This window comes from Acomys russatus, chromosome 25 (genome assembly GCF_903995435.1).
Source record: "Acomys russatus chromosome 25, mAcoRus1.1, whole genome shotgun sequence".
NCBI lineage: Eukaryota > Metazoa > Chordata > Mammalia > Rodentia > Muridae > Acomys > Acomys russatus.
Genome location: NC_067161.1, coordinates 48,717,711 through 48,727,927, shown reverse-complemented (window position 1 = coordinate 48,727,927; position 10,217 = coordinate 48,717,711). Strand labels below are relative to the sequence as shown.

The 10,217-nt window shown below is 50.4% G+C and overlaps 1 protein-coding gene across 1 annotated transcript in view; it reads right to left on the bottom strand.

Moving 5' to 3' along the window:
- The window catches only part of Stx8 (syntaxin 8), a 229,475-nt gene continuing 219,258 nt past the window's right edge, over positions 1-10,217 (bottom strand). The window contains exon 8 of the mRNA XM_051168484.1: positions 1-173. Within this exon, the coding sequence (XP_051024441.1) occupies positions 106-173 (68 nt within the window). The 3' untranslated portion in view covers positions 1-105. The remainder of the gene's footprint in view (positions 174-10,217) is intronic.

The window sequence follows — 10,217 nt, the reverse complement described above, 5'->3', positions numbered from 1 at the left end:
TGGGGCGGTGGAAAATTTATTGAAAGCAGGTGTTGTGTACCAAAAGGGTGCTGGGCTTTTATTCATCGCTGGCAGGTGTCACAGCGGGTGGTCCCTTTATTGCTATCAGTTGGTTGGCCACACTGCAACGACCACAATAGCCACGAGCAGCAATAAAATCACCATTATCATCCCTGCAAAAGAGAACAGAACACGCCTCTTTTAATGAGCTACACCAGAGAAGAGCATCACAAGCCAGAAGCATCGGAGAGTGCCGTGGGCACAGCTCTGGCTATGCAAGCCATGGACACAGCAGGCCATGGCCACGTTGAGAGCTGGGCCAATACTCCTGGGTGGCAAGACAAAATCCTGGAAGGGCCAGAGCCAGGCCTCAAAATTTGGCTATCCTCTGCACACCAAGCTCCTAGCTCCAGCTTTTCAGTGCCTCTCAGGTGACAAGTGTGGAAGCTGTGGACGACTGTCATCTTTGTTACACGACTCAACACCGCTGAGCCACTGATACTACAGAGCACCTAACATTAACAGGTCACTTCCGCACTGTCTGTTTTTGTGCAGCTTATGAATGGTTTGGTGATTTACTCTTTGAGACAGGATCCTGTGTGTCCCAGGCTGACCTTGAACTCACTTCATAGCCAAGGTTAACTCTGAACTTCTGATCTTTGTGCCTCCAGCTTCCACGTGTTGGCATTACAGACGGGTGTCACCACACTGACAAGGAGACTGTAATGGAGGGTCCTGTACATACTAGGCAAACAGTCTACCAACGAGCCACACCCCCAGGCCACTTTGATATTTTTAAATAGTTGTCCGAAAAGTGAAGGAGCCATAACATGCTGTCAGCGGTCTCTAAAGCCAACACCCTTTCTTTTTTGTTTGTTGGGGTTTTTTTGTTTGTTTTTGTTTTGAGACAGGGTTTCTCTGTGTAATAGTCCTGGCTGTCCTGGAACTCTCCTTGTAGACCAGGCTGGCCTCGAACTCATAGAGATCTGCCTGGCTCTGCCTCCTGAGTGCTGCTGAAATTAAAGGTGTGCACCACCATGTCTGGCTCCAACATTATTTCTTATTTGTTCCTTCGTAGAAGTTTGACAGCCCCTGTTGTGTTACTGGAGTCTAGCTTTCAGTCTTTCTTTCATCTAGGTATTTCCTTCCTTTCTTCCATGTAAACGTGGCTATGCACGACACTTCAGAGTGGGTTCTAGTACATATTTTCAGCTAACATTTCAACAAGTTTGCAGTGAGAAGGTGTGTGCACGTGTGTTAACATTTTCATATTTTGGAGTCTCAGGAGATCATCATCTTTTACTTTGCTTCTGTCTTGGGAAGTACTTCTGGTTGCCTGAGAGCTCCCTGTGGGCAGGAGTCCTACTACTTAGTTCCTCTGCCTAGAGTGCAGCTTGTGATTGAAAATCTGCTCTTGGCAGGGGTGAAGTTACACCATGCAATATTAGGAGAAGGAAGAGACAACAGCGTGATGCTGGGGCCAGGCTGACAGGACCCATAATGGGGCCTGGAGTTTGCCTGGGAAGAGGAGCTGATTGCTTAAGAAACATGTAGACAAGCCAAAGACGGGTGTGGTTACTACAGCTCTCACAGGCTCCCAGTAGCAAGCTCTAATTCCATAGCTGTGCACAGCAAAGGCTTCTCCAGAGGCTGGGGTGCACAGTGGTCGAGATGCCACAAGTCTTGAATTTTCAAGTCAGGGTGATGATGAAAATGGTGAAACAAACAATGGGAAGGAAGGGATGCAGGAAGAACGCCAGTTCCCAAGGCAAAAACATCCATGGCGTTTTAGTCAGTATGCACTACAGGAAGAGGCCTTGAGCTGATACCGAGTACTGCAACACCAGACCAAACCTGCCTTGCTCCTGACAGCCAGTCTCCCACAAAGCTGGCGGAGCTGTCTTTTGGGAATGTGAATTTGGTCAGGTTGTTTCTTTGCTCAGAGCTCTCCATCGGCTCCAACTGAGGTCCAGACTACGGTAGCCTAGAAGGCCATGTATGACCCGCTGCCCTACAGCCCCTGTGAGCTCCAGCCATCGGGCATGCTGAACTTCTTCTGCCTGGCGGTTCTCTCTGGGGTCACTTCCTGGAGATCTCCTTGGTGACCTATAGCCATTGGTGCTTTCTACGGCTCCACATTTCCAAGTAAGAATTAAGCACCATCACTTTTGAGGTACTAGCTCCCAGTTGTCTCTCTCCTCCCCTGGAAGGTCGGTGTCCACAGAAGGGACTGTGCCTCCCCATTCATTACTGTAAGGCAGGGCTTAATACGAAGCCAGCCACAGAGGCACCGTACACATATGATAAATGAGGAAGCACGCTGAATGTTTGGAAGGGCAAGAAGAGACAGTCAGATACAGGCAGATTAGTGAATAGAGAGGAAGGAACTGGGGAAAACGTGTCAAATACGAAGTCCAAAAGTAGCCCATACTAGCCAACAAATACCACAGGGACATGGGGGCAGCTCCTTGGGATCTAGAAGTTTGAAAAGGACAGGAAGTTTTGGCTGAAGGGGTAGGGCCTATGAGAACTAATATCAATACAGTGTTGCCATTAGGTGCTGATGTGTCTACTACAGAAACTGAGTTAGATAAACAGCACCTCAGTAGCAGCATGCTGGGGTACGCACGCACAGACGCCCACGGCCACACGTGCACACACACACACTTGAAGGGAAGCGTACTTCCCTCTTAACACCTTAGACAGTAAGTTGATAGCATGTAATAAAGGAGGGGCTTATCCAAAGATGAAAAGGGAACTTCAGCAGCAAAGACAAATAAGACTTTTGTATTTTAAACACGTTCAGGCAAACACAAACCCTCTGAGAGAGCATTTTCAACAGGCTTAAGCAAACAGTGCTAGGTGGGTCAAGGAAGTCATTTCTGGGTGAGAAGAAAGTGAGATAGGCAAAGGCCAGCTGCATCTTTGGGATCCTCTGGGCCAAGGACATTTGACTTAGTGACCCTTGCTGCAATGAGTGATGACAACTCCAGCACCTTTCTAGAGATGTCCTGGAAGTGTGGGTCCTTTCAGTTTGGGGTCAGACCTAGTCACCAGGCTTGGGGCTTAGTACAAAAGGTGCATTACCTGGATCACAGACAGCTGTATAATTAGTCACTCTCAGCTCTATATACAAGGAAGAAGAGGTTCTGCAAGGCTGTGTGGGAATCCAGATGGGTCTGCTCTCAGCTATCCTCTTAACCCCTTCCTAAGCCATGAAGGCCCACCCAGGGGTCCTGACACCCAACAAGAGCACAGGGTTTATCAGGCAGTAGAGGCCCAGACTTGTTGGGGCAGAAAAATTAGGATACAATTTCTTTTCTTCACCTTTTTCTTTCTTTCTTTTTTTTGTACCCTCCCTCCACTTTTTATGGTGGAAAAAATTTAAACACACAAACGGAGGGGGCGGGGGCGGTGCCTGGCAGGGGGGATATGAACCCTGGGCTTTAACGAGGACCAGTTCTTGACCCGCCTGCTTCCATCTGTGCCTTCACTGGCCCCTGTGGCCAGAGGTGGGACTGTGGTGTATCTTGCCCACAGACTTGCAGAAAGAGCCTCTGAGAGATGAATGTGACCACAGAGGGCTTGGCAGAGACAGGCCAGAGCCCCCAGCTCTCTGACATAGAAAGTGAGCCTAGGTTTGCAGGATGGCCCCTGGAACAACCTGAGCCACACTGAATCAAGTGTCAAAGACAGAAATTGGGGTTGTATTTCTCCCCCCCTCCCCCAACAGCGCTCCGGCCTCAGGGGTTCTTACCATCCATCCCTAGCTGAGGAGATGTTTGACATTTCAGAACAAAACTGACAGCGGAACTCCTGGGCGCCTGCCAACTTCTAAACAGTGAGCACTCTGGGCCCAGCCCTAGCTCAGAACACCTGTGAGGCTCCTGCTTTGGGCAGGCCGGGTAGCTTCCTCTGCGCTTTGCTCAGCTCCTGCTACAGCACTGCCGGCACCTGGCCAGGCAGATGTTTGCTCCCAAGACTCTCCAGCAGGCACAAGGTGCCAAGGGTTACAAGAGTGGGGGAAAAAAATGTCCATTTCCTTTGGTCAGTTTACCAGATGAGTACCCAACACTTAGGATATTTACAAGTCTAGCACATGGCAATTTAAAAAGATAGAAGAAAACAAGCTCCTAGGCTGGAAAGGGGCCTTGACACCGCGGCTTTGGAGAGGGCGTGTTTTCTAAAGATTGCTCATCTGGATTAATGGTCCATGCCTTTTTCCAGTTAAACACTGGAAACCAGTGAGTGGCAGCATGTGCTGCCAACACGCTTGTCACAGCAGAGAGCAGGACACTGCCCTTGGTGTTCACCGCATGGGTGAGAAGCTAAGTTTGGAGGTCAGTTTTTCTAGGGAGTACTAGCCATTTCTACCCCGGAGCAGCAGGGTAGTGTGGGAAGGACCCATACCAGGAGGGGAGGTGGAGTGGGAAGATGCAGGACAGCTGGGAATGCAGGGTACCCTTGTCCAGAAGTTCTTTTTATCTGGGCTTGTCACAAAACAAGCAATCCTGACAGCCTGCTACTTGTTCTGAACCAAAATCCACATTCTCATTGCCTGCCTTGTGTGCCACACGGTGAGGAGTCAGGGGCAACAGGCCAGCCCTCCACAACCAACCACCTGTGAAGACGAGACCCCCGTGACTAACGCCCACAGTGGGTGAGCTTCCCCTCACAGTTGTGCTGTCAAAGGTGACATTTGCTTAAGTATTAACCAGTTGGTTCTTGCAGATCAAACATGGATTTTTAAAATATTTTATTTTATTTTTGCAACAGACTCCTGAGCCAAAGGTGGGGACTGAGCAGGACAAAAGGCAGAACCGGGATATTTGTTTTTACAAGTTCATGTAAATGTCTCCCAGTACTAGGTAAATAAGCCAAGAGCAGAGAAGGTTGTGGCGGAAGGGGAATGTGTTTGCTTTTTGCTTTTTGGATTAATCGACAGCTGGAAAATGCAGCCTGCTGTGACGCAGTCTGTTCCTAGCCTGCTCGTGGTGTGGCCACCACAGCTTTCCACCAACGGGCCTCACAGCTCAGCGGGCAGAAGGGCACCCCCATGCCTGTCTCGTATTCTTGATGCTTTACCCCAAGGGTGCATGGTGACCGCCTCCAGTAGTGTTTCCATTAGGACACAAGGCAAAAGTCTCCCCCTGAGATTGGTTTGCTTCTTGTCTGACATCCAAGGCCACTTTGAGCTTTCCTTTCTGTGTCATGGCTTGCGGTGCGGCAGTAGTATTCTCTGTCTTGAGTGTGTGAGTGTGTGTGTGTGTGTGTGTGTGTGTGTGTGTGTGTGTGTGTGTGTGAGAGAGAGAGAGAGAGAGAGAGAGAGAGAGAGAGAGAGAGAGAGAGAGAGATATTTTATGGGCACTCAAGTACATGTGTGGAGGCCAGCTTCAGGTGTCATCCTCAGGAGATACGCACTCTCATTCCTAAGACAGGGCTTCTCACAAGCATGGGAGCTGGTCAGAAGTGCTAGGCTGGTTGGCTTGTAAGTTCCTAGGATTAACTGTCCCCCTCCCTAGTGTTAAGATTACAGGCATGTAGCCGGGTGGAAGCGCACGCCTTTAATCCCAGCACTCGGGAGGCAGAGGCAGGTGGATCGCTGTGAGTTCGAGGTCAGCCTGGTCTGCAGAGTGAGTTCCAGGACAGCCAAGGCTACACAGAGAGACCCTGTCTCGAAAAACAAAAAATGATTACAGGCACACACTGTGCTCTTGTTGGCTTTGGGAATCGAACTCGTGTTTTGAGCCTATAATATTTTATCAAGTGAGCTATCTCCTCAGCCCTCACTCCATCTTCTCTATGGATACTAACTCTCTGCCTGCTCTTCCCACCCACATCCTCTTCCATTCTCAGCTGACTGCAGAACCACAGGCTCAAAGTTCATTTAGACATGGTGTCTTCCATAAAGGCTGCTCAGCTCCATAACGCCAGTCACACCTCTCCTGGAGACCAAGAAACATCCTTGAGGCCACATCTGTACAAGGCCAATGCTCAGAAAGGACAGTCCTTTATCTTTAAGTTCTTACGTTATGGATTCCCACCACCTCCCACCCAGGTCACAGGATGGCCAAGAGATTGTGCAGTCTGATGTGATAGAGGGACACAGCCTAACAGTCAGGGATACAGGACTGCAAGACCACCACTGGGAGGCTAAGATGCCTGAGGAAACTGTCTCAGCTCTGAGTTTGGTTCTACTGCTTATAAAATGAGCCTACAATGCCTGAGCATTGCAGACATGTTAGGAGGATTTGATAAGGAGGAGGACACGAGGTTTCCAGCATGTAACTGGCCCTCAGTAAACGGCAGCTTTGGCAGGAAACAGTGGGCATTCCTGTCTACGCATGGCCAAGAACAATGTACAGGAGACGCTCCATGTCTGTGAAGATCCCACAAGACAGCCTGGGTCAGGGTCACAGCACTCATTCCAGTGAAAAAGAGGGGCAAAGGCAGAGGCACACCTGGGTGGCATTTGGTGGAACCAGAGACCGATTCTAGCCGGGCGGGGCCATGGTGACGGTGACCAGGAAAGGTTGGAAGTTCACAGTGGAATGTCTGGCAGCATCTGCCTCAGTTATTAGCAGCAGGAAGGGCAGCTGTGCTGGCTGAGGCTGCTGAAGGCAAAGGCAGGCAGAGCTCAGCCAAGGGGACGCCAGGTGAGAGAGGCTGTGAAAGGCTGAACCGTAAAAGCCTTGGAGGAAGTGGAGGTCAGAGCCAGGGCACAGGCTGAGGATGGAGTTACAGTAAACGGGAAGGGACTGGCTGTTAGACCCTGGGCCTTGGGAAGGAGGTATGGGAGGAAGCCGGGGACCAGGGAGCCTGGGAGGTGTGGCTATTTGGGTATAAACAGGGGTATTACTAACACCAGAGACACTGAAATGACAATAGCCACACAAGGAGAACAGAAGCCACACGTAAGAATAAATAAACGTACCCATGCCTTTAATCTCAGCACTCTAGAGGCAGAGACAGGCGGCTCTCTGTGAGTTCAAAGCCAGCCTGGTCTACAGAGTGAGTTCCAGGTCAGCTAGGACTATATAGTGAAATCTGTCTAAAAAGAAAAGAGAAAATAATGTTTTCCAGAGCCCAAATCCTGCTTCTCACTTTACAGGGCTACCACTGGATGGAAGAGTGGAGACTGGTACTCCCTACGGGAGCCCCGTGGTGGTAGCCGGACAGCAGCAGAGCTGGCTTTGGGCAGAAGGCCCGACTCTCTGGCTGGGAGTGTCTCGGAGCTGGGCTCAGCAAGTTGGGAAGTCCCAACAGGAGAGTGCAGCCTACTGGTCACTGGAATCCCTGGAGAATGAAGGTAGCACAGCATGGTATGCAACACACAGGTGACAATGTGGCTCCTCACAGGACCACATAGCGCTGGGTGTGGTGGTGCAGGCCTTTAATCCCAGCACTTGGGAGGCAGAGGCAGGTGGTTCGCTGTGAGTTCGAGGCTGGCCTGGTTTACAAAGTGACTTCAGGACAGCTAAGGCTACACAGAGAAACCGTGTTTCCAAAACCAAAACCAAAACAAAACACACACAAAAAAGGACTGCAAAGCAAAAATTTGGCTAACGTATAGGACCTGCATTTGCTTCGGTTCTAACAACAGAAACACTGGGATTAAACAGTGTCTGATCTTCACCCTGTCTCTTGGTTGTGTCATGCCGAGCAGAGGTAACAAACAGGCCTTGCGGTTAGAGGGCACTGTGGTCTGAGGACCACGCAGAGGGAAGATGGCAGCCTGCAGACAGACGCCTTCCTGGTTCCTCTCCAGCCTCTGCAGGCAGTTTACCCAGGGTCATGAGGGACACAGACACGTTTCCTGGGGCCTCGTGTTGTCTTACCAGTACTTGGCACACTGTTGGTGCCTTTACTTTTAGGAGAGCACCAGCCTCCTGAAGGCATGATGCATGATCTTTCCCCAGTTCTTTAGAAAGGCAAGGCCAGTGGCACCCAGTAGCACCCAGGGGTGGCTGTGCTAGATCTGTGCTGAGGTGACTCTGAGAGAACAGAAGACACCTTGCTCTCTCTTCCGGAGGCCCATGCCCACCTGGAGCAAAGCCCCTAGTGCTGGCACCACAGTAGCGCAGGAGCTGTGCTGACAGCAGAGCAGAGAGCCCTGGCAACGTGGAAACAGAAACAGAAGAGGTGACAGCAGTTACAGAGACACATCTGGGGGCCAGAGGGAACAACCTCTCTTGGCAGGAAGTGGGAAGCAATGAGGCCACCTGAAGTGGGGGAGGGGGGAGGAGAACTGGCCTAGAAACAGGAAATTAAAAGGAATTAGGATGGCGGAGGAGGTGGAGTGGAGGAGCTGGAGGGCAGCCTAATAACGGAAGGCAGGCTCTCTGGGTCCAGGGCCCAGCACTTGGCTCAGCATCAGGTAGCTGTGGGGCGGCGGTCTAGGCCCCAGGCCATGGACTGGACAGCAATTGGTCAACAGAGACTCTGTGTGAGTACTCGCCTCACTGGCCAAAAGTTAGGTCACAACAAGAGAGGATACTTGGTCAAAAGCTGTTCTAATGTGGAACAGGAGCCCTGCCCGGAAGCCAGATGTGATGGCACATGCTTACAGTGCTAGCATTGCACTGGGGAGGTTGAGGTTACCTTGGGTTATAATAGGAGACTTTATTATATGTTTTATAAATATTATCCTAAAAAGGACTTACTCAGGAGGGCGACCTGTGTCCACAATGTTCCCCGAGTGCCTACTACATGCCAAGACGCACAGTTCATCCTTCATGGGTCTGCCAGTCTCATGAGGGCAGCAGGGCACAAACCCCGATTCTACCTGCCTCCCAAAAGCAGGCAGACTTCTAAAATGATGCTTTCTAGAGGGAGTGAGCGAGAAGTTGGCCATCAGAGCTGCTTCCTGCACAGCAAGTGCTGATGCTTCCAGGCCCTATCTGTGTCTTAAAGTGTTGTTCATTTCCTGTCCCTGAAATAAGCTCGTCTCAGCACTCACCACGGATCAACAGCAGCATCCAATTGCACATAGATAATCCTTCGCATCGGCAATCGAAAGCAGCACATTACGAGTTGTCAGGGCAATAAGTTAAAGTCAATTCTCTGGCGCATCAATACTTGCTAAGAAACATCCCCTGGCCGTGCTGCGCGCTGCCCCTGGGAACGCAAATCTGTCTGGCAGGGATTCAACTGTCTTGGAAAAGCCAGGCAGGAATAATGTTATAGATATCTTGTTTTGACAATTCCCTCTGGACTTCGTGTCAAAAGATTTCTAGATGGTTCCAGCCAGGCTATAGATTCTCTACAACAGACTCCTTCACTTGTCCTGCTTAGTTAGACCAGGCTGTGCCACCTGGCACTAATTAGGGACACCTAAGTCAGGGCAGAGGCTCGGCGTCGTCACCCATCAGTGCTGAGAAGCAAAGCACTTGGGCAAGGTGTCAGAGGTTACGAGATCTGAGGAGAGTCCCCAAGTTGTAGACCCTAGGGCAGCATTTGCGAGGTGGCCTAGTGGCCTGGGCTCTTTACCCTTATCCTGCCTCTGTAGACCCAGTTGACATGGTGGTGTCCAGAAGAGTCACCAGGTACCTTCCTCCAGACTTCTGGAGCACAGCTGGGGCTCAGGTTACAGTCGGGGACACAGTCAAGCAACAACAGGCCATAGACTTAGCTCTGAAGGTTCTAGCACCTGCCTTGGGCCTGATCTTCCCTTCAACCTGGTTGGCCAAACCATCCCGTCTGCAAGGAACCCCAATCACTCAAATACATTTTATGGCTTTTCTTGTTTTGTTTTGAACCTAAAAGAGCCAAAGATATTCCTCCTGCTTGCGGCCAAGCTCCTTCAGCAGGCAGATCGACAACAGGAATAATTGAAAACAAAAAAATCTAAGCGCAGCATGTAAGTGTTTTCTTATTACCAGTTTAGTCTCAAAAGGACAGGTGGGAGGTGCTGCTCCTTGGAGCATGTGGCATTGGGCTGCATCTCTGGACACCAGCTCCAAACAGAAATTGCTGTCCTAAGTGCAGTGGCACTTTCCCCACCAACTCCTTTTCTTTCATAGTCACATATCCTATGGTCTGTAAATGTTATCTAATAAATGTTGTAGGTGCTGTTTGAAAAGTCAAGATGTAAAAAAAGATAGGATCCAGCTCTGGGGCCACAGGTCCTCGGAGTAAACGTCAGGGCATTACAGCTCAACCTCTGTAAGCGCAGCCAACAAGGAAGCGCCAGATGAGCAGACCAGTTGTTGGATCCT